Source organism: Danio rerio, chromosome 16 (genome assembly GCF_052040795.2).
Source record: "Danio rerio strain M-AB ecotype USA chromosome 16, GRCz13ab, whole genome shotgun sequence".
Lineage (NCBI taxonomy): Eukaryota > Metazoa > Chordata > Actinopteri > Cypriniformes > Danionidae > Danio > Danio rerio.
This window is the reverse complement of record NC_141036.1, coordinates 28,346,928-28,372,500: the sequence shown is the minus strand read 5'-3', so window position 1 is coordinate 28,372,500 and position 25,573 is coordinate 28,346,928. Positions and strand designations below refer to the sequence as shown.

Sequence of the window (25,573 nt, the reverse complement as noted above, 5' to 3'; positions counted from 1 at the left end):
TTATGATTATGTCCACCATGTGGCTCTGTCCCCTTGGCGATAAGGTACAGTATGAGAGTGCAGTCAATGTGTTCATGGTCCAAAAAAAAAAAAAAAGAAAAGTCCATAATATCACCTCGTTTTCTGGAATGAGATGGTTTTTACTGAAGCACCGCTTGTATGTGTCCACTTGAAATATTAAGTGCCATCATGGACCTCATTGTGTTTTTTTACCAGCTTCACCAGCAGGTGGGTTGGTTTTGTGTCCTCTCACAATAATGATTGAACATTCCGTTATAAGGGTCAAGGGAAATGTCTTAGGACTCCTATTATAAACGTAACAAAAGTCTCATCTTCAAAAAATTTTACAAATCTGTTGAAGTACAGAAAAAAATATGTACAAGGGCCCTTTTATAAAATAAACATAATTCTAACAACATAGCAGTCAAACTTTGGCACTCCATGGTCACTCTCTGGACAGTGTTTCACAGATGCTCCTAGTCCATCTCACATCTAATAATCTCAGAGTCCAAATATGAGATCATTGGTTCCATATACGATGACCGAGGTCATTCCTTAATCATCAGGCCCGTCTAGATCAGTCATAGCAGCCTTTTTCCTTCTGCAACAAAAGAAGCAACAAATGCCACTTGACTCATATGAATTATGGATGAGAGTTTGAAAGAAATCCAAAATTGACACACTGCCCTCCTCCCAACTAATACAGAATTTGGGCTCTGCCCTCTCTTTAGCTGCCAAGCTGTTTTTCTAAAGGCTAAATTACAGACTGCAGACATCCCGGCTGTCTTCTAACCACATCTGCTACATTATCACAAGCAGCAGCTATTACTCTGGGAAAGCATATATATATATATATATATATATATATATATATATATATATATATATATATATATATATATATATATATATATATATATATATATATATATATATATATATATATATATATATATCTCTCTCTCTCTCGTCCCTTCTCCATTCAAATATCTAGTAAGAATAAAACAGGATTATTACCTTTATAACTTCATCCAGTCACTCTGTGCTCTGCCGACAGCACTTCAAGGTCTCGGCCCACCTTCTGTGCATCAAAGTCTTTACCATCAATGTCAGCTGCCAAGGAAACCCACTTCTTGCCATCTATGTTTGCCTGTCCATGTTGGTCCTTACTCTTGCTGATATCAGGCATGTTGTGGCCCAGCTTACTAGTAAACCATTCCACTATGTCCTGGTTGGTTAGTTTTGACTGCTCTGCAAGCTTCTCAAAACCATCCCCCCTTTGTACCTTTGAATCTTGAAAGTGCCTTTGTAGGACATTCTGAGCCTGCTCTGAGGTCAGTGAACTGTTTTGTCCATTGGGTCTCTTGCTGCTAAGACTTTGAAATTGCTCCATCCAATCTAAGGTTCCGTTCTTCAGAGCAGATCTGTTGTCCTTAAACCAGCGGACAATTTCTGTACGTGCTAACCCTGTTTGAACTTCTAGTTGGTTGTACTCTTCTGGTGATGGCCACTGGGTTTGTGCAAACATGTCTTTAAGAAGGCAGAGAGACTTGCTATCTATGGCCTCTGGACACGTTGGGGATGCAAGAATCGGAAGCGGTGAGTCCCTGACTCTGCCGTCCTGCTCATGGAATCCATTCAATGACCCCATAGGAAGGTGATGCTCCAGCCTTTTTGAGCCCATTGAGTTAAGCAAGGCTTGCTCTAGGTTGTCTCGTAGTGCACGCCGCTCCGTAAACCAGCAGTCGATTTCATTTTTGGAGAGCCTGGTATCTGCCACAAGGTGCTCCATCTCAGCCTGGGTCGGAAAGCTAGTCCTTTGGAAACTCTCCTCTAACTTTTTCATTTGCTCAGAGGATTTGCCTTTGACTCTTTCTAGTAGTGGAAATTGTGTGGCGACAGGCTTATGCGGTTGGCTGTCCTTCGAAGAGAGGTCTGTTTTAATCTGCTGCACTGCCTTATGGTTTCCATGGCGCTGATCACTGAACCATTTTTTGATCTCTCCCCAGGAGAGGCCAGTTGTCTCGATGAGACGATACACTTCTTCGTCATCAGGAAACTGGCACTGAGCATAGCTGGCGGTCAGCTCTCTGATCTGATCAGGGGTTTTCTCACTATCTGAAGAAAAGCTTGGTGTCGGAGAAACAGACTTGGGAGTACTCTGAACGGACTGGATTATCGAAGGCCTCTTTATCTCTGGGGCAACAAGTGGTGCTGTGTGGGGCCTCTTGACACCCTGTGCTATTTGATTTGCAACTGATAGTGCAAGAGAAGCACTGGTTGCAGTTGAGCCATTGGCAACAGGTGCCAGCACTAGACCAGATTGTCCAAGAACATGGCAAGGGACGGTTTGGATAAGGGGCTGTGAAGCTTTAGTGGACTGAGATAACTGTGCAGGCAAGACAGTGAATGCCTGTTGAACAGGCTGAATCGTTCCATTGAACATCTTTTTTCGAGCTTCCTCAACCTCCTCAGGAGACCAACTGATACCTTGTTTTAGCCGTTGGGTAGTGAACCACACTTTAATTTGTTCTTCAGGATGTTTGGAGGCTGCAGTGAGCCAAGAGAGCTCTGCTTGGGTAGGGTATGGAAACTTGTTGAAAGAGGTGATGAGGGTCAAGTTATCATCCAGTGAGGGGTTGTACTTTGAAGTGTTCAAGGGGACAGCAATTTTTGGTACTAAGTTGTAGTTGGGTGGCCGTTGCAGGGACGGCATTATATGAGAAAGCCCATCCTTAAGTGTTGCATCTGGGATGATTACAGTCCCATTCACATTCACTGCAGTAATTTGCTTTTTCGGCAGATCTTGAGCAAGTTTGTCCAATGGACTGTCATCTTGCAACCGTAAACTGTCTGCTTTAGGCTTACCTAGCTTAATAGTAGTGGATTTGCTCAGAGGAAAGGCAGCAAAGTCCTCTCCTGACTGAGGGCTGGTTGGATCATAAATGACTGCACAGTTTGAACCTTCGATTGTCTGTTCCAGAATGGTCTGACTGTTCAGTTTGATTCTCTTAAACTTGAAGTTGCTCTCCCCAGGATGGCACTTCTCATTGTGTTCTGTCAAAGAATCAAACTTTTTTGTGTTGAAATTGCATACCGCACACAAATACAGTGGGTTGAGTATAACATTGGGGTGGTTGGAGTCAACGTGATCTTTAAACTCGTTGAGGTTTTGTGTGGAAAAGGGACAGTATTTGCATTCGTAACCTCCCTGGGGTTTTCGCTGTGGACGTGTTTTTACTTCAGGTTTCTCCAGCACTGCTGTTTCCTGCATAGAGTTCACAGAACTCTTCCTATCCGTCCATTCCTCACTAGAAGATACATGTGAAGATCCATTCTCTTCTGCACCATCAACACAAGAATCAGTTTCTTCTGGGTCATCTGCAGGCACCAAGTCATCTGGTCGGATCATGCAGGGTGTTGTAGACTTTCTTCGACTAGCCATGTTCAGGGAGTAAAACAGTGCAGTGAAGTGGGACTATGTTAATGGGTAATGGGCAAGTCTTTGTCTGCTGGAGGATCGGTAAAGGATGATTTCGCTGACTGTGAACGTCAGCTCCAATGTAAGACTTCATGAGACTTCATCCCAGACCACGCAGTCTATTTAAAAAAAGAAAAGAAATAATATTTAGAATTAAACAAAATTAAGCATTACTGCCTTGTTTTGCAAGACTCCCTTCTCATCCATTAGTTACCGTAATGAGGTATGAATCATATATGTACTGTGATCACTGGCATACTTAAATGGGTCTCACACTGGTCATAAACAAGCTGGCCTTTAACATGCAACATGCATGTCCCTTGTCAGAATTTTGTATATGGTTAAACTTGTGAACACTTGTGAATAGTGCAAGAATTCTGAGTAGTCTTTGGTGTGATTTCAAAGTGCCATCTATGGATGCCGGATGTAATGTGTGGTGTGCAAAAACTTTTCCGTTTTAGGATGTTTTGCTGGGTCTGCATTAGACACTTCATATGGATATGCAATGTTTTACAGTGTTCTGTCTAAAGAAAATAATGAACACATTATTGATTTGTGCTATGTGTGTTGTTTCAGTGTGATTATATGGATGTCCATCAACACAAAGGGCATCAGCTTCTTAAAAATCACAGTTCGTTGTCACTTCAGCTGCAACACAGCTTAATTTAGTGGGAAAATCACCACAGAGGACTAAATAACCTCATTAAAAATTAAGCTGAGGTGTTACAGCTCCTGCAAGAAAGCCTTTAGCCCTAGTGCTCTGTATTAGAGGCATCAGCGATTCGGTGGTCAGTATAGTTGGGAGGGGCAAAAACATCCTGTGCTACACTGAACTTGTCCAGTCCAATAATAGCCTTCCTCAGGCCTGTGGTGGCCTCAGCAGATCTCAGTACATTGGAGACTGATTAAATATGGATGGGACCCTGAGCATCTCATATCACAGCCTCAACTCACTGTGAGAGCACTAGTATAATGTAGCCTTGGCTATTTTTTTTTTTCTTGAAAAAAAAAAGCTGTGCTAACGGCAATGAAAGGACAACCAAAGTTCAGCTTTTTTTTTTTTTTTTTTTTTTACACACCACTAAATTATAATAACCGGTTCTATACTTTATATTAGTTGAGAAGGTAAAATAGAAATTAATTCATAACAATTTTCCTTCTTTCAATAACTAGTTTCATCGTTGGTAAAAAAAACCCCGCTTTTAAATAATAAATAATAGTATGCAACTATACTGAAGGAGGGGGATGATTTCATCAGCCAGCCAGTACATTTATTATCTCTTGAAAATCATAAAGAATAAAGGAAAACACTCATGCCCACTCTGAATTTTAAGTGTTTGCCAAGGGCTTGCAGCCAATAAAACAGCAGGAAACTACATAGAAAAAGAAATATTACTTGCCTTTGAGTCTCAATAGCATTTATTGACCAGAAAACAAATATCTCTGTGTACTTACTGTTAGGAGGGTGCTAAAAGAAATATCAAATGAAAAAGATCCACTTGAACCTACTGTTTTACAAACCAACTATCTCAGGCTGGCACACTCAGGAAAGATACAAAAGCCATGACGGGGGTAGTACATTTTTAAAATCTACAATTTCTATAATAATGGGAGCTTTTGCACCAGATATTACAGGAACTGGTCCCCAGGGCAGTCCCCTTAGAATTCAATTTTCCCCAAGGTTCAATTTCCTGGTGGCATTTGTACTGTCTGCAGAAATTCTGACGTGATGTAAGCTGACGTTGGCAATAACGTCATTTGGTTAGTGTGGCACAGGATAACAAAACTTCCTACAAAAGCTTACAATGCTAAATATTCAGAAGCAGAAAACAGCACAGCATTGCAGACATAATAGCTTTGTTTCCATCCAAAGATGTCAATTAAATTTGTGTGCAAAACTGGAATATCACATAAAAGACAAGCGAATTAAGCAGGGTTTCCATCCAACAAAATCGCCACTTCCTGATTAACTGGCTCAAATATGAAAAGTAAAAAGGGAATTTGCTGTGGTAGTAGAAGCTGTGTAAATGTTTTTTTTTTAATCATTATTTAATAAATGACCTGTGCCTCAGAAGACAGTAAGTAGACACACAATTGACGTGTGGTGGTGTTTAAAGACGTGAGAGGCGGAACACGGACACTCTTGTCAGTTTTGGAGGTCATTAATAATATAATAACACTAATACTGACATTTTAGAATGCCCAAAATAACATTTCAGATGTTTTACTATGTGTTCAGCCAGCTGGTTTTGTCCATTCACACACGATTTATCATCACATGATCTCTAAATACAAAATCACATGACTTTTTAATGTGCGTACAGGAATTTGTTCGGTAAAAGTGTTTCCATCATAGTTTATGCGAATCTTTTCTTATCGAATAAAAAGTTTATCTCACTCAGTTATGCGCATACGTTTTTATGCACATTTTCAAAATGTATGTGCATCTTGGTGTTTCCATCAACTTTTTTTTTTTTAATGTACATATCCAAAATGCTCAAAAATAGGTGGATGTAAATGGCTAATATCATTAACATTAGTGGAGTTAGACCCTACTCTAATTATTTTTTTTTCCCATAAAAAATATAGCATCCAGCTATATTTGAGCAGTAGATCATGTTCCTGGAGCTGATAAAGTTGCAAAATAAGCTGAGACTGGTTGAAAACCAGTGTAGATGCTGGTTATGGCATGTGCCACAATTACAGACAGCTTTAAGCTACTGTGATGCGTGTGCAACTCTGCCCATCTAGTGTCTTAATCATTTACATGCCTGCACATTATGTACATCCTCACATCAGACTGCACGATTTTAGCCCTGATATTGACTTGCCGACAGGTTGAGAAATTACAGACAAATGTCTGAAATCAAAACTATCAAAGACGATCTGACAGAATAGCCAATGAGTCGCCGACACCTGTGAGATATTTGGCAGATTATGCTAAATATCTGGAGCTGTCATTGATTCAAACCATGCTGTGTGAAATTTGTTCTGATTGAAAATAACATTGACGATTAGCTACAGCCAATGAGAAAGCAGCATCTAGGCCAGCGGGAAGTTGGGGGAGAAGTTCAAAGGGCTTCTTTTCAAGAAATGGAGGAAATACTAGTGTAAATTTGGCAGGAGCATCTGTGTCTGTGTGAGCTGAGCAATACCACAAACGGGTCGAAAAAGAAAAAAAATTGCTAATTGCCTTCAAAAGCCAGGTGAGCAAAATAAGGACTGCTTAGCTAAAGGCTTCTTCCTCATTATGTATATAATAACAAAAGATACACTACACTGTAAAACTTAACAGTCAACTTTATGAAAAAAAAAAATGAAAGTAGTTAACTCAATTTACTGAAAGTTAATTCTACTCATTTGAAAAGAGTTTTGAACTCAGAGTTAATGGTAATGAGTTAATTAAATACCTTATTACTTCAACTCAAATGGAGTAAGTTCACAGTACTCATTTAGATTAGCTCAAATGGTTTGTAGCAAACATTTCCTCAAACGGTTTTGGTTGCATCAACTTATTGGGTTTTGCAGTACTCAGTTGGTTTGAGTTCTAATTTTTGTGCTCAAATTGCTTCATTTACACAAAATGTGAGGAGATGCATGATTTTATGGCCCAATTCTATTTTTGTACCCCTTTCCCTTAGCCCTTAAGGAAATCACTGAAGGCATACATCATGTTATCATAATGATCTAATTTGGCAATGAGATTGTAACTGTACTGCACATGTAAAACAGTGGCCATTTTCATCAATGTAAACACACCAAAAACAACATTAACATTATAGCAGACACTGTAAAAAGCCCATTCCCAGCCACTAGACTTTTCTGACAGGGTATTTGAAGGTCATCGAGTGACAGAATGTTGTGGGACTGCTATACAGGAGTTATAATTAGGGATGGCAAAATTTTGCCGTTTTCATTTAAGGTTTTTTTTTTTTTTTTTTTTTTAAGTATGAGGGTAAAACATTAACGCGGTTATAAACATATTAAAACATGTGCTTGTTTGGTTTCGAGTGTGGTCCTAAAAAAAATCTCAGTTCGAAGGGCTATCTACCCCTTCCCCTTAGCCCTACGCCTTTAAGCTAAAGAGAATTGGGACACCCCTACCCCTACACAGAGGGTAAGGGGAAGGGCTAAGGGGTAGAATTGGGATTGGGCCTATAGTTTACAAAGTTAAATTCAAAGAAATTTGTGTGCAGGTCTGTGTGGTCTGTCTATATTAGCCTATCATTGGAAAGCACGTCCTGTCATAAATAATTAAGAAGCAGGGTCTTCTCGTAGGGTAAGAAAACTCTGCTATGAATAATAATGAATGAGAAAACGACATGTCATCACTCCACTAGCAGGTTCGCGCTACGTCACCATTTTTGATCCCACCAAACCTGGAAGATGAAATTAGCGGACAAAAGCTCCAAATGATCCACTTTTCGTAACAATCAGATTAACAGGTGCTAACATTGTCTTAAATTATGCTCAACGCACACAAAGCTGTTAAAATCTCAAAGAAAAGTACTCCAGGGTGTCTTGAACCTATAAGCTCAAATGGAAAAGAAGGTCAAGATACGTAAGCAAGCAAAAAATGTCAGAATTAGGATGCCTTTAATTGCACAGGCAGTGCTGCCTCATGAACTGAATTTGCTGTAGTCAATTGTTTTGTGTTTGGTGTGAGAGCACAGTTTAATGGTGACTTACTTCTCATTGCACTTCATGTAAAACACCCTGAAGCTTTTAAATCACTCCTAAAAGCATAGCTGTTTAGCTTGGCTTTTAATATAATTTTAATAGTCCTTTTTACTGCTTTACTTTTACATTTATCCAGTCGTTTCTGTTGGCTTTTTTTTATATTCTGTCTTTTTATTTTACTTCATCTTGTGTACTGCACTTTGGTCAGTCTTGATGCTGTTTTTAAATGTGCTTTATAAATAAATGAACTTGAACTTAAGCTTAATCAATCACCTGATTTACAGACAATTAAAACTCAAATCTGCAAGTCACTGGCCCAGTGTTAAAGTCCCTAATATGCTTCATTTTAATATGCTTTAAAGAACCAATTTGCGTGTTTAAGTGTCTACAGTACAAGAGTTGGGGATTTTTAAAATGATTTTTTTTTGGCAAGAACAGCATTAACAGCTGTTTCTTTACAACACTATACTGTTTTTACACAATAGATATTTGTGGGCCTGTATAGATTCACATGTATATTTTTTCAGGAGAGGATGTTGCTGCGAAGCCGCTGTTAAGGGGTGGAGACTGAGCTCTGTTAATACCGTCAAGCACAGTAGGGGGGGCTGAATTTAGGAATGAGGCAGAATTAATTTAAATCTCATCAAATGGGGTTCTAGAAGCCTGCAGCGCAGCACAGATGTACATTGAGTGCTATTTTTCATGACAATACAGACAAAAGTGTCAAGCGCTACAGAATCACTTCATCTATTTTAGACTCAAAATGTGGACACACCCGTCTAAGATTAGGAAGATGTAGCGGAGGTCTCTTACTCCTAAAAAATATATGTATATCAATAAAAGGTAGCTCCTCACATTCTATTTCAGGACTGTGTAGTAACAAGAACTAAATCTTTTTATTAGAGGAAAACTAGTTTGTCTAAATGAGGAACGTGTAGGCGTCGTTTTACAGTAAGGGAATGACACAGCGCTCAAAGCAGAGTCCTCTGGGTAAGTGTCCAGGCTTTCAGCGATTTGGGGTGCCAAGGGACGGGCCTTGAAAAAGCTGGACTCATGCGTCGCTATGGAAACGGCCCAGCAGCAGGTGGGAGGGATTTTCTCCACAGAGATCCAGATGAGGAACGTTCCGCATTCCTATTTTTGGCCGAGCCTGTTCTTTCGGGGGGAAACCCGCATTGAGAGATTGCATTCATCCTATTAATTCTAGATTTGTATACTTGTGCACATACATTTGTCATCAGTCAGTACGAGTGGATGCATTAATTATGCCTGCTAAAAGGGAGCAAAAGTAAAGAAAAAAACACAAAACGTGTGTATCTTTTCCATTCTGACAAACCTAGATACAATGTACAATTTTCCATGAATAAGTGCCATTCCAGTGAAAAGTTTATTTATTTTGACTGGTTACATAAATTTCAAGTTTCATTTTATTTAATGATATTTAACTTTTTGTTATAAAAGGTTGAAACTAAAGAGAAGATAATAACACAAAGTAACAGGGTTGCACAAAATATGGGATGGATCAGAAAGCTTTTATGAATTAGGTCATTATTTACTCATTAAAATGGCTTTGCAACAAAGCTATTGTGATTATGGCACCATTGTATAATTTAATATTTGCACATGGTTACACAATTTTTTTACACCATACAAATACGCATTTAAGTACCAAGTAACATTAAAAACATTCTAAAGCATTGGGAATTGGTCTGCATGTAATTATACACAATTTACTACAATTATACACAATTTTGTTGTGTCACTGTACATATAATTTTAAGAATAATTTATAAATTGGCTCTTTTTTTGTGTTAAATCCAAAGATTGATTCTCGAATCTATGCTATTTCAGGTTTAATGCATAAATAAAGCTTTATTATTATTGTTATTATTATTATTGAATCTTTGTTATATTATAAAACTTAACATAATATATTAGGGCTAGAACTTAATATAATATATTCAGAACCTATAATTGATCAAACTTTTCCAGGTCAGTTTTTTTCAATTACTTTCCCTAACGTGTGTTGATGTTCAATAAATAATCAGAGATAGTAGATGGTGTGGGTTTCCTTCAATTCATTTAAAATCAGGCAATGCACCCCTCATTCAAAATCTCTCACTTGTAATATGAGAGCATATCAACTGTACAAAACCTGTCAGTGAGCTTTGAGGGCAAAATAAATAAATGAAATAATCGGGTTAAAATGTTCAATTTATCGAGATTTTGATTTTAGGCCAAAATGCCCAGCCCTATATTATATTATATTACTAGAGATGCTCCGATCGATCGGCCAGAGATAAATCACATTTCATGACTTGATTGGTACTTGCTAATCTGGCCTATCTTATAAACTGATCAAAAGTGTTTGTTTTGTTAACGAGTTTACAAGTAGAGGACATATTAGAACCCAATTCTTTTTACAAACAAGTTCTGTGTTTTCAATAATATTGCAAGTCCATTATAACCGGGCAGGAAATATTAGGGAAATAAAAAAACCTAATAAATATTCTTAACTCAAATATTTAATAATATAACTTATTATAATAAACTTATTGTAAAAACATATAAATAAAAGTGGTTTATAGGCCTATTTCCTTTCTGTAAAGAAGTAATAGATCTATAGGTGCTTTTTAACTTCTTATGCATCAAATACGTGCTCTTATCGTCATTGAGTAAGGTTGAATTCTTCTTCCGTCATTTGCAATGTTTTTAAATTGCTTTGTTATTGATTTTTTCATCCAATCTGATTATTACATGTCAATACTAAATGGTTATAAGAGTCATGTTCAAGAGATTATATGCAACATCTTTCATTTATTCTGTTAGGTAAGGCACTTAAGTCTCACACCTAGAGTGAAAATATGCATTATGCATTAGAAAGTTTGAAGCATCAGAATCGGTACTCGGTGCTGGCCAATCACCATGAAAAGGAATTGGTACTCTGTATTAGCTGGTAAAATCTTCATCGGAGCATCCCTATATATTACAGCACACGTCCTTCTAGTAATAGAGAGAAAATACGGTTTCAGATTTTAGATTTTGTCCAATTTATCAGAAACTCCAACAATAACTGCTGTTTTTGATGCTTTCTGACATCACACAACTGTATTTATAGGAACCGAACCATCTTGTTTGTATACCATTAAACCCCTAGTGATTATTGCAGTAATTAAATGGAAAGTTGCAAAGTCTATAAAATAAAATGTTACCTTGGACATTAGACGGAGGTAAAGCAATACACTAGGTATGTAGGTATGTAAGCAAGTTAGCCTCAATAAAGAGGAGTTTTCAATGTTGGAAAAAAGAGAGAGAGAAAATTGTTTCTCTAATGCTTTGAGAAAAAAGTAATGGGACACCGAACTGGACACTTTTTATATGAAAAGACGTGTGTAGCTATGCACTACACAGGGACCCTTTCTGTGAGCTAAAAGGACAAAAACAAAACATTATTCAAAAGAACATATGATCTGTTATAAATTACCAACAAACACAACAGAGCATCAGTTTGAAACTGAACACTATTATGCTTAAAAAGCCATGGCTAATCTTGACAAAATAACCAGATACACAGGGCATGACGTTCCAGCTAAAGCCATCTGTAAAGGCCTGTCCGCTCTCAGCAGTGCACAGCGTCTTCAAAAGAAACAAAATCTGTGGCCGACCACTATCTTATATGACTGCTGTCGTCCCAGAGACTTATGAAATGCGGATGGAAAGGGTCACGATGAGGATAAAGAGATCAGGGTCATGTTTGAGCACTGCGTCTATGAGCCTCGGATGAAATACTTTGTTAAATAAAACACTAATCCGGTAACACCGGTTGGTTAACATGACTGTGTCTACATTTACCGCCAAATGTTTTTAATGAACAACGTCGAACAGGTTTTTTATAATTCTGAAGAGCCATTATTGATATGATGACTTCATAACATTTACACAACAGCGCAGTTCCACATCATACAGCCAGCTCGGACCCGATTGGTGTATTTTCTGCACTGTCTGAAATGAAATAAAATAAAAATAAACATTTGAACACACTCCGAGACCCGAGCCTCTAAAATGGTGGACAACTGGTTTGCTCGATAGATCAGACTCATAGCACTGGACACTCATCGCTACTGTCATCCATCTGTGAGCTTGAGTCACAACACGAGAGGCCTGAATAACACAGATCCCACTAAGATCTAAAGCTCGGCATGACTCCACACTGACACCAGCACAACCATTTTAGGGATGGGGAGTAAACTGACTGTGCATGAACTCCATTCTCTTGTTGTTTATACATTTCCTCGTCTGATCAGCATTCCAACATGGTGAGGTGAACAAGAAAATAATTCACCATTGTCTTCCTATGAAACGGTGCCATAACCATGCTTATTTAACCAGGAGCTTTTTTGGCTGTTATTAAATGGTGTTTTAACTGGTCTACGTCAATCCATATTAAACAATTATTTGTACTTAATCATTTTTTGATTATAGGCAGTTGAAGACTGAATTAATAGCCCCCTGTTTGTTTTTATCCCCAATTTCTGTTCAACAGAGAGATTTGTTAAACATATTTCTAATCATAATAGTTTTAATTACCCATTTCTAATAACTGATTTCTTTTATCTTTGTCATGATGACAGTAAATAATATTTCACTAGATACTTTTAAGACACTTCTATACAGCTTAAAGTGACATTTAAAGGCTTAACTAGGTTAATTAGGTTAACTAGGCAGGTTAGGGTAATTAGGCAAGCTACTGTTTAACAATGGTTTGTTCTGTAGACTATCGAAAAAAAAAAAAGATTAAAGGAGCTAATCATTTTGTCCTTACAATGATGTTTAAAAAAATAATAACTGGCTTTATTTTAGCCAAAATAAAACAAATAAAACTTTCTTCGAAAGAAAAAATATGATCAGACTTGCGTTGAAAATTTACTTGCCCTGTTAAACTTCATTTGGGAAGTATTTAAAAAAGAAAAAAAATCAAAGGGGGCTCATAAACCTGAATTTCAAATTCAGGTTGAATTATTCAAATTCAACCATTTATGCCCAGCTTAAAGTGTTCCCGCCAAAAAAAAAGAGCCTATTAAAAAAAAAAAAAATGTTCCTGTAATTTAATAGCACTGTGGTAATTAATCAAAATCTAGCAAATGTCCAGGGGTGTAAAGTAACAAATTAAAAATACTCAAATTACAGCGAGTAGTTTTTCTCAGGGACGGTATTTACTAAGTAGTTTCAAAAATGTGTACTTTTAATTTCCTTTGAGTACATTTTTTGTGCAGTATCAGTTCTTTTACTCCATTATTTTCCTTCAACCTGCAGTCACTACTTTATAGTTATTTCCTGTCTATGAGGATTAGAAAAATCAGTCCTGCAATTCTGGTCCAATCAAATAACACATAGAAGGAAAATTGCATCATACCCTCATATCTTAAGGCATGCAGCAAACTGTTTAAAAAGCATTAAAAGTGTCCAAGAAGATACTTTACGCAATGACCCAGAGACTATTTAGACTGAATGTCACTGATGAAAAGATGATGAATGTTTACTGTGTGATAACCGAAATGGCCTTAACCAATCAAATTACATGTAAACACATCCACCTTTCCCAGCGTAATACTCACTGCTCTTGAGTACTTTTGAAAGTTCTACTTTTTACTCATACTTTAAGTAATATTTACCACAGATACTTTTACTCTATTCGCGCTACATTTTTGGGCAAGTAATGGCTATTTTACTTGAGTATGATTTTGCAGTACTCTTTCCAGCACTGCAAAAGTCTTTTCATGTTGTATATTATAGAATTTAGCCACAGAATTTATTTTACATTTGCTTAGACAAAAACATCACTTGTCAGACATTATAGGAAAATAATCAGTATTTATCTGTATCAGCCATCTTTAATATTGATGGATGCTTGGCTCATTTGAATTTAACCAAGTCAGTTCAATATCCTTTGTTAATATATCATCATCTTGCACACTGAACAGTTTCATAGGAATAAAAAACATACTACAGGCAGAAAACTGAAAATAAGTTAGCCGACTGAAAGAGACATGAAGAGCGGCTAAATTCTTCAACTCAGCTCAGGCATGCAGTTGAGACAAGCTTTGAAGTTATAATTTGCATCAAAATGATCCGTCTTCACTGACTACTGTTTATCTTTTCATTGGAACAAGCACATCATACGCTATTATCTGTCTCTCTCAGAGACTGAAATCTTTTACAGGATGAAAACTTATTTAACTACATGTATTGCTGAATAATTCAAGCTCATGAATGAGGGCACTGGAAACGAGCTCTGTCTCTGCCTTACAAACATCATTTGTGCTCCATTTATACTGCATTTCACTGTGAAATCATCACAAATCTGTTTGAATTAGAGGCCCACCTGTCAATGACGACCTCCACCTTCAGAGTACAGGATCTCTAAGGTCTTTTGAGGCACGTTTTTCTCCTCGGCCCCCTTTCTTTCACCCAACTGCTCCTCCCCTATAAGAAAAAAAAAAATCGGATTGTTCTTTGTATGCAAGATATTCATGTAAATGTCTAAGACAATTTTAAATCAATTGGACCATGGTGAAATCTGCATTTACACGCATAAAGTACAGCATTTTGCAGTACGTACACAAGATAAAAATAGGGATGCAGATTCTGACAGCTAAAAATCTGCATCACTGTTTTTGGCTGAAAGAGATAAAGGCCTAAAATATGAACCAAATCGATTTGTTTTAACTGAAAATAAAAAGAATGGTTGTGATACGCATCGTACACAAAAAAGTTTTTTTTCATTTTGAAAATGTCTCAACTGGCTCAACACAATAACAGAACTGTTTCACATAGAAACCAACCTACAGTAGTCAACATTTGAGGCGGATCAAAACCTTTTATCAAAGTTGTCCTAAAACTTTTGAACAACACCCACTCTTGTCATAGGACAATTTATAAAAACATTTTGAACCGCTTCAAATGTTGACAACTGTATATTAAGCCCATATAAACAATAGGGCTGGGTGATTAACTGAAAGCAGTTTTCATGCACATTTTGCTAATTCTACAAACTCTACAACATGTGCCTCAGATAGAGCAGCATTTACTACACAGAGAAACAGTTCACTGATGACCTTTGTTAAGTTGCACTCAAAATTGCAGATGATTTAATTAAACGTTAATTATATCTTTAACACCTAATGCTTAGTAATATTGGCAACTGTTTGCGTAGCCTCTTTGTAAACAACAGTTTTGTGAAGTAAATACTGCTACTCCAGATACCCTATTTGATAACGTGTTTTTCCTCCAAACTAAACTCAGTTGAGTGCTTAAAATAAATCCTTTTGTAAGATGATACCATATTTGTGATTATTAATCACAATTAATCAAAAAAGCAGTTCAATTTTCTGTTTATAATGCAATGCCATGGGGATTTCATTTTTGTGGGTATTTGAAGTTTACCACATGAGCACCCTCTGGCCTTCAGAAGAGGTTTAGTACTGTTCACACTAAGGTTGGGTCAATAGGTGATGCCATCGTCCATCGCAGAAGGCAGATAAACATCATAATGCTGAGCCGGCATCAGAATTCTTCACCCCGCCCCGATCACAGCAGCAACCTACTCAGGAAAAATACACATGGCCCCGTGTACACTAATACGTCTTAGGGCTCCTACACACCGGGACGCTTTTTATCGTCAGCGTTTTATGAGACGTTTTTCCACATTCAAACCCAAGCGATTTTCACTGGCGTCAAGCAGGAAAGTATGCAAATTCACTCCTTGACGTTAGATGGCGCTATACAGCTTTAAACGTCCGACACCCACTTGTAACACAGAAGAAGAGGAAGAGAGGAAGTTCACACGCTTGTTGTTAGTTACTGGTGACTCGAACAAGCATTGATGATTTAAGTAGCAGCTCCAGCTCTAGCGATGAAGAAGCAATAAGCAGCTCCACGATCATATCGTCTCTGGGCATCTTCTTCAATGTGCGCTCACATTGACAATTTTGTGCTTGAGCACCTCCAAGTATTGTTTACTTTAACTTCAGTAGCTCCATGCACGTGAACAAAAGTGCCAACCTGATTGGTGGATGTTTTAACGCTGCGCGTCAAAATAAACTAGCATGAGGCATTTTTTTAAATAACGCTTTCGCGCCTGGAGTTCATGTTGGTCTGCACGATTACATTTGTGGTATGTTACAAATGTTACAAAATAATAGAACAGTGAAGCAAATTTGACTTTTTCAAAATAATATATTTTCAGTTACTATAAACAACACCACTTACAATGAACAAATAAAAAATAAGAAAATAATAAATAATGTGTCAAAGTCCAAATAAAGTCCAAATAAACATGGTGCAAATCCTCAGTAAAAAAAATAGATATAAATATTTACTATACTATAAATAGTTACATAACGAAACTAGATTCATTATGGAACATCCTTAGGTTTTATGTGCCAGCATGGATATGGTTGTCTGTGGATATGGATTTGGATATGGTTGTCTACAATGCAGACAAACAGCTGCACCTTCATTTGCGTCTTTTGAAAACAGCAAGAGCAGCAGTTCGTCTTTGCTGTGTCACTGTTTTGTCATGTTTCTGTGCTGCTGTGCATGCAAAAGTACTTAGTATGAGAATTATTTCATGCAAAACTTTTTTTTTGCGTTTTATTTAGCCGCGCATAAATGTACAGCCTATCTCTCATTCCGTGTTGTTCAAAAAGCTCGTTGTTGGTTCACAAACAAAAGCGAAACCTATGCTTATTGGTTGTGATACAGCGAGTTTGAACCAATCTGGGCATGGAGGAGGGACAATGCATCAATGTATCATGTCTGGTTTGTCCAGAGACACAGTGACGAGCGTTTCTTTGTCAAATCAGCGTTGTCAAATTTTGATGACGTAACCGCACTGATTCCGAAGCCTCTGAAAGTCGAATAGTATGTGATACAGCACTGGAAAGCTGAGATTCTCTTCTTTATGCCAATCTTTGAATTGTATGAATCGGATCAGCGGATCAAAAGTTATTAAACATTTAAGAGCAATACTTATTTTTAGCCGCGGACGGCTGTCTCGGTCTTTAAGGGTTAAAACCGTTGATATGCAATTGTTCATGGTATGATAATCGTGCACGTTCAAATCGTGGTAGACCGTCATACCGGTATATTGTTACAACCCTAACACACACACACACACACACACTGTCATGCGTGGCAGCGTATGCATGCATTTTAACCCCCGCAGTCAGCGGGTGCTTTGAGCACAAATCCCCAAAGAGCAGTGCACGTCTGACAGTTTATCAAGGATGTATAACTGGATTGCATCTCACTATAGGTGTTGAACGTGATATTTAATTAATCATGTCTACATTTAACGAATGTGGATTGGGTACACGAGAGCGACACTCTGATCAACACGCATGATTGCGTTCATCCAATTTGCTTAAACTAAGCATTCTAAAGCGTATTTTACAAGCAAGGATTCTTACATAGCAACTGTCTTTACAAAAGTTGCGTGTAAGGGGGAAACATGTCAAACTTAATGACACATAATTTGAGGGCTTAAAGGCAGAGCCTCACTCGTGCTTTAGGTGCTGCGCGCATCAGTTCCCCGCATTCATCAGAAGTTGATGCCCAAATTGACACAGGTAATAAAAAGATTAAACTTCAGTCATGTTCATGCTGTGAAACACTATCAAAATAGTGGACTGGACTTTTTGTTTCCAATAACGATTATAACACTGTTAATATAGGAAGTCCTATAAACTGTAGGCCTGTTAAAGTTTACAGGTGCAACAATGTGCCTTGATGTACTTGAATGTTAGAGATGTGTTCTCCTACACCAGTATAACATTACTTGTCAAATAAATGAACAAGGAAGATTATTTTGAGTTTAAGTTATTTAATTATCTTGTTTATGAAGACTGCAGAGTGATGCATGAAAACAAATCACTTCGAATAATTAAGTATTTTGTGATACTTTTGTTTAAATGTGCTCCTAAAAGTATGTGGCCACTGCCCGCCCCCCACAGGTTAATAGTAAGCGAATGTAATTTCATAATGCAAATCTTAAATTTATGCTAACCAACAAATGATCAAAGGAAATGTATCAATGTAATACAATATGAATTGATGTTTACTTAAAACTGTAATTATATTGTTCTATTAAAATTTTTTTTTTTTATATTTTGTGAAATAAAATGTTTTTGAAGAGGTATCCACCATCATTTTGTGGCTAAAACGTATCGGTTCAGGCACCGTTTTGGCACCGGTATAGTTTTAAAAGTATCGATTTAGCACCGGTATCGAAAAAAAAAAAATAAACGATACCCAAGCCTAGTCAGTACACTGCTTCAACCTTTCACTTTCACGCTTGTACTTAGTAATTTTAGCGAAAACCTCAGATACTGTTGGTTGGTTGCTGCTGATTAATCCACTTTTGTTATGCAACAAAGTTCGTCAACGCCATTATGATGACACATATCACTGACTATTCATGCCAGAGTTCCATGGAAGAAGTGATTGACAGGTGGTAATTTGTGTGTAACTTATCTTTATTTATTTATGATTTGGTTATAGGTAAAAAAAACAAAGACTATGCAGATCAGGTAGTAGAAACGGTGAGCTACAAATAATTAATTCAATATGAATTCAGTAATTATTCATAAATAATTAATTCACCGCCTCCTACAATGACGCCGGCATCATCCATAGCAAAGTTTCGCAATAGACATTGTACGATGCCAAATTGGTCTACATTGCCCAACGGCTCAATTGTGCTTGCAATGTCATCTCAATGTAATCACCCAGCTGAAATAAACAGTTTATAACAGCTTTTTGGGCCACATATACATATATATATATATATATTAGAGGTGTGAACCTATACTGGTCTCACGGTTTGGTTTGGTTACGATTATCATGCCTTCGATTCGGATCAATTCGATATCTCGGTGCATCACGGTGCATTGACGATGCTTTCCATATACATTGTTATATTTTAGGGGGGAGGCTATAACAAGCTGTCTGCATAAACACACAAACACACAACACCACACTGTCTCTCATTCAAACACACACAAACATAGACAGCACCAAACAAACAAACACACACACACACTTAAGCCCTCGCAACAGGGAGAGCTTGCGCTGAGCGGAGCCGAAAAAAGAAACACTTTTCCGATGGTCCCTTACTGAGAGCTCTTTTCAGCGCGAGCTCTCTCGGCTAAACACATATTGCGAGGGCTTAAACGGAGCAGTGCTCGTAATGTCAAGTGAAAAAAATAAAAAGACAGCTGTGAAACATAACCAGCTTCGTCTTTTTGTAGGAAACACACTTTAGATCTTTTTAGGGTAAGAGGTTGAGTTATTGCCGTCTATAACTGAATGTGTGTCAGGAATATCGAAAACAAAACCATCTGAACCACGCTAATTTCTGGTGCCCCCCTGAATGTACAGCGCCCGTAGCATTTGCCTATGGTGCCTATGCCACGGGCCGGGCCTGAGTTGGCTGTGTTGTAAATACTCGCGCTCACCTCCCTCGCGACAGAGCGTATAGGAGATAAATGACGTCAGTACATTATAACCGGTAACGATTATTACTGAACCGATAGCTTATGGTCCGCATCTGCATCACGGATATGTATGCGGATATGTATGTATGTATGTATGTATAGATATAAAATATGCAGGTGTTCAAACTAGCTAAAATAAGACTCGTAGAAGCCTACTTTAAGCCAGACAGATGCATTGTGATGACAATTATGATGAGCTTAACTAATACAAACTGGATCCCAGGTATGATTGGTGGTACAGCGCGTATAGACAATATTTTACAGCCTGAGTGCACTTGGACTGGATTGATTGTTTATATAGTTATTTATTACCATTTTATTTAGCTTTTTTTATCACGTGCCATAGAAGCATAAAACTGGAAGGCCTCATTGAATTTAATTACTTATTTCTCTTTTTCATGTTACTTACTACACAAGATTTTTCTTCCAACAAAAAGTAAATAACAAACTTGTCTCATTTGATTGGACAGACCAATTTTCGTTCTGAGTGAGCAAGTGCCATACTGGCCCTTATGTCAAAATCACCAAACTTTCTCTCCTGACTACGAACAGTGACACCCTTATTTTTCTTTTCTCCAATGATTCTTCCTGTTCACGTTACTATAAGCTGCAGGTCAGTGGACTGATAAGACAAAGTCAACATCTTTAGCCCTACATCTTTCTTTATCTCACATCCATCATAAACACCTTTATCTTTCACAGCTGCTATAACACTTCAAGCTTCTCTAAAAAGTACAACAGCTGAGGCACCATGAATTAAACTCAAGTCACCTGAGGATTGACAACCTTCAAGATGCGGCTGCCTTAATTTAACAACACCTGAGCAAAAAAATAAACAGCATGATTTTCCATTCTGCTGCTGGTTATTATGGTCAGTGTAGTTATATGCAGTCTCTCCATTACACCTCCAAAAAGCTGGGTCACGGCTGCAAAAGTAGGGCAGAAAATTGGCAACAGAGAGGCTGCTCAGCACAAGCGACTGGAAAAAGTTTCCTATCAAGAAAACAGCCCTCTCAAACTGATTGTGTTTGTTTATTTTCTTTTGTTAAGGGAAGAATCTACTCTGCTGAGGCCCGACTGTTTCCACTGCCACTCAAAAGCATTCTAGCATTATAATCACTGGAGTGTGATTGCAAAATATATGACATGCACAGCGATGAATCATGACTTGTTGTACTCATTATGCAGAAAACAGAGCAGAATAGTATGCCAACTTGAACTGCAACTTCAGCTGGTAGCGTACATCAGTTCTGACTCGCTCTTCCAGGACATGAACGCAGAAGGAAATTAATAGCTTTGGTAGTGATGACTAATAAATAACCTGGCTTCAATGTGAGGCCAGACTCCCTCACAAAGAGGCTCTGCTTTCAGTGGAGTCATGACCACCAGCACCGACAGAGAACACACAGCTTTTAAGGGAGCCCAACCCACGGCTGTGACATCAGCGACTGTCGGCTTAGTCACCGACAGCACGAGCTACGAGGCAGAGGCAGCAGCAACCACCTCCTCAAAGACGTCAGCTCTTCACGAACGCGGGCAGCCATTTTGAATCCAGCCAGTCACCTGGCACAAACCGCATTTTGCACCAGAGCAACTCAGGCAGAGTAGTACTTTTGATGATATGCGTCACTACTTTGTAAAAGTTATCTCAGTCTCGGTTCTATGAATAAAGCTTTGTAATGAGACACGATTCCATATAACGTCCCACAAAGTGAACGCTAAAGGTTTGCAGAGAGTGAGAGAATGTTTAGTTGCTTCTAAATGCAAAATACAGAATATTTAGACAGAATTCTATAATACCGAATCAGTATTTTCTTACTCTGTAAAAAAATTATACGATTATATGAATGTTTTAAGGTCATGTAACCTATAAAACTAAATTAATCATGTTCTAACTTAATTGTATAAGTTACGCAAGCTGTTTTAAGTCAGTTTAACATAATATAAGTGCAATGGATTCTTAAAGTTAATTTGATTCAGCTTAAAATAGGGAAACCAGGATTTTTTAGTGTAAAGGTCTGACAGAGTTTGTTTTATTTAGATTTTTTTTTTTTTTTAGAATTTGTTATAATTTAAGTATGCTAAATCTGACTGCTGTTTAATTTATGTTTTGGGACCATTCATGTACATATGTATGGATGCTTGGATCTATATAAGCCTTTTACTAAAAGTTCTTAAACTTCAATGAAACTTTATCCAAATGCGATTACAATAGGGGAACGCACCTTCAAAAACAGCAATTTCCTACAGCGAGTCTGTTTAATAAAAGAGAAAACGTACATTTCTGAATATTGTGTCAAATACCTACTCATATTAATTAAAAAAATAAAACATGGTACTAACTGACTGTGATGTAACATTGTATTAGGACTAAGTTAATAAATCAAAGCAACCAATGTGATTTTTAATCATTTAAACTTCAGATCTAACTTCGCATTTTACACCGAGTAATTCTAGTTTTTTAAGGAAGGAGAAATATGTCTAGAGTATGACTAACCACAACATAGAAACACTCACAACACACAGTAAATATGTGCACACACACACACACATACATACATATACATATATATATATATATATACATATATATATATATATATATATATATATATATATATATATATATATATATATATATATATATACAGATTGTGAAAAAATATATATATTTGAATTGCAGTAAAGTTGGTTTTATATTCGCACATTTGTTTAGTGACGACTTGTGACACTGCTTATAATGCTTACCATGGTACTTTGAATATTTGAACTAAAATCACATGTAAATATGACTACAAAACAACATGAACACTATTTAATTGAATGTGAAAAGTGTTGAGCTTTGATAGTTGTTGATTGCTAATATGATTTTACTATTAGGAATTTACAAAGCATACTTTTCTGACATATTATCAAGGAGAAAGTCTGAATGTGTTAAACTTGCCTTACCTCAATAACATTTTAGAATGCACCACAGAAGGCGCTGAAAGATCTACAACACACAGGTGCTTGTGCCTCGTTAATTTGATTTAACTTAACTTCAAGAACCTCTGAATCCTATAAAAAAACATATTTCTGCTTTCATTCTATTGGGCAAATATTCCAACAATGAATTCATAATAGCGTCAAACTACCTGAAAAAGTAGAGAAGATCTGCTAGCCATATACTGCAAGTAAACAAGCTCAGGATGTCAGACAGATGGAAGATTCAGAGTATAGATACTTTGAATGCTTTTGAAATCACATCTGACTGCCCACTAAAGCAAATATCACGTGTTCGCTCTACACACTCCAATCACCTGAAGTGCCCTAGGAATATTCGCGGAGATTGTTCGCGATAGGCTAAATTAAGAACTCTTATCGCCACTTATCGAGCATCATATGCAGCTTACAGAAATGCATATGCTCTACATAGCCTGCTTTGAGTAGTGCAGATGCGACGATTCTAGAAAGTATAACAGATGTGAACACAGTGCTGCAATGTGGCTCGCGTCTGATGCGTGTGCCATGCAGTATGGTCGTGGAAGGCGTCACCACTGCCTACATCATACGACACCAAGCCGAAATCAAAGTAGTTGCGTGCCGTGCTCACTTCATACAAGTGCATGAATTAATCATTCTTAGTACTAAATTGAATTCGATCTTGGCGTACAATCGAAAAGAAGACGTTACTAGGGTAAGACAGACCCGAATAAAAAAATCACTTGGATCGACGTAACGCCATGTCGACATTGGTAGCCATATTTTGCTGCTTATTTCGACATCAGAGAAGTAGACATGTTCTCGCGCCCAATAGCGCTTAACTTAAACCATTCCGCGAAACTTTCCGCAAGCCACACCAAATCACAGCGCTGGAAACGTTAAAAACTGAGGTTATCGGGTCAGGTCGATGCGGTTATTCTGCTGCTCACTTTCTACAATATACCTATACAGCAAACAAAGTTCAACTGAAATAAACAAGTGACACGAGCAGCACTTCACAGCCCTTTCCGAAACAACTACTTATTGTGTGTATACAAACACGCCCGCAACTTTAAGGTTTGTTTGCTAATTTTCCAACCGACACTAATAATTCGCTCATTCTTACCTGCCCACCTCCAACGGAAAACGCAGGGATGTGATGTTATTGCCAGCTAGGGTCCAAAATTGCTTACTTTTCCACGTGTACAGCCGACAGAAGCGTGCGATTGTAATGATTCTGCCGAATCCTAAAGACAACAGCCGAAAAAAATTGGCGATCACAGGGGGATCTACGCCAAAACCCACATGATCAACTACGTCAGCAGACGTATTTGCATACGATACAAGACGCCGTTCCATCCTGACTTGGGAAATGAATTGTTAAACGCCAAAGTTTGGAAATCGCCGACGGCAAGCGCTGGCTTTGAGTGCAAGAGCAGTAGTTGACTTCACCCTGCGCTTCCTTCTTTGAGATGATTAAACCACTGTTGTTTTGACGTCCCCTGCGTGAGTTTGGATCATAGGTCATTGAATATTAAGCACTTCGCTGAAGGCCAGTGGATCTCTCTGGTTCTCTCTTCTCTCCTCCCATCTTCGCCTCTTGTCCCCTTCTCTCTTCCTCTCGCCCTCCCTCTGCTCTTCCCCTCCCTCGGATTGCCTGAAGACTGGCTATGTGTACACCTCAAAACAGGCCAACTTACAAACTTGTGCAGAATTAAAGACGTCGCTATAGAAAACTAGTCATTACGGACGTGTTTTAACAACATTTGTCAAAGTAAAAAAAAAGAAATCTCTAGGAAAAGAGAAACGTGAACAAATATAACTTTGGAAAATTCCAACGTGCTGCTCTGCATGGGCAGTGGTTGAGAAAACTGCTGCAGAATCTCATAAATTATTCATTAGGCAGGACCGATCCGCCGGTGCTTGGATATATTTACATACAAATAAGCAGTTAATGAATTATTAATAGACATTTTCTTGATCTTTGTTTTTTTGCTTGTCGTTCATCTGAACTTATGGGCACATGTTTTATTTATGACTCAGGTAAGCACACCTGCACCTTTAGATGTCAATACATTTAACGCCATCTACAGGATATGCTATGTAATGTTTAAGTTATATCATTTGAGGTTAGTTCATGCTGTAGGTCTGCAAGATGAAGTTGGATCAAGTCTGAAAGTAAAAACCCACATATGACGCTCAGAGATGCACGACTTTATTATTATGTTGTATTCAAAGGTGAGGTCTTATATGTGTATGGAACCAAAAGCCATGTTTTTTTTGTTAACCTAACAGAGCATGTAGAAATAACATTAACTGTTTTTCAGTGTTATAAATATGAATGTTTCTGTGTCCTAGGTCAGTGGAGGCTCACACCTGTTTTCAGTAGCTCATGGAGGTGTGGAGAATTGTGTCTTCAGTGAATTCCATGTTAACTTACTTCTTGATCCAGATAAGAAGTTTGTATCTTTATGAAGAAAACTGTAATGTCTCTTGAATAAAAAGTAATTTAGGAATACAACCACAAACTCATCATATACCGTAGTCACATGATGAAGAAGTAATTTAAATTTGAAGATTCAGACATTGATTAGCAAGGTACATGCTAGAACAGGGTGGGATTAGAAAAAAGTTTTGTTTTTTTTCAATTAATGCTGTCAAGTGCAGTCTAACTGTCTGTTCAGTAGGGACTTTGTACTTCAGATGGGATTGGGAAGGTAATTTCACCACCCAGGCATACATGTTTTGATTTGGCATAAATCTGGGATGGTAGGCATTCATCCGGCACTGGCATACAGCATGTGGGCCAAATATGGCCCTGGTTTGGCAGAGGTGGTACCGTCTTTAAGGTGGCACACAATACTTGGGCCAGATGTAAAATGTAATATTTGGCCCA

At 37.8% G+C, this 25,573-nt stretch overlaps 1 protein-coding gene and 1 long non-coding RNA gene across 3 annotated transcripts in view; one reads left to right on the top strand and one right to left on the bottom strand.

The window, feature by feature from the left end:
- Positions 1-23,939, bottom strand: part of zhx2a (zinc fingers and homeoboxes 2a) — a 24,254-nt gene extending 315 nt beyond the window's left edge. Inside the window, 4 exon segments of one of the 2 annotated variants that reach the window (NM_198814.2) lie at positions 1-601; positions 1,018-3,600; positions 14,544-14,644; positions 23,804-23,920. The exon segment at positions 1-601 is cut by the window's left edge and continues 315 nt beyond it. In NM_198814.2, the coding sequence (NP_942109.2) occupies positions 1,028-3,445 (2,418 nt within the window). In that variant the 5' untranslated portion in view covers positions 3,446-3,600; positions 14,544-14,644; positions 23,804-23,920 and the 3' untranslated portion in view covers positions 1-601; positions 1,018-1,027. 2 annotated transcript variants of the gene reach the window in all.
- LOC147840295 (uncharacterized) lies at positions 23,347-25,172 on the top strand. The gene is made up of 3 exons (XR_015511432.1): positions 23,347-23,392; positions 24,824-24,915; positions 25,036-25,172. It is a non-coding gene; the product is annotated as an uncharacterized LOC147840295 (long non-coding RNA).
- The last annotated feature ends 401 nt before the right edge of the window (positions 25,173-25,573 follow it).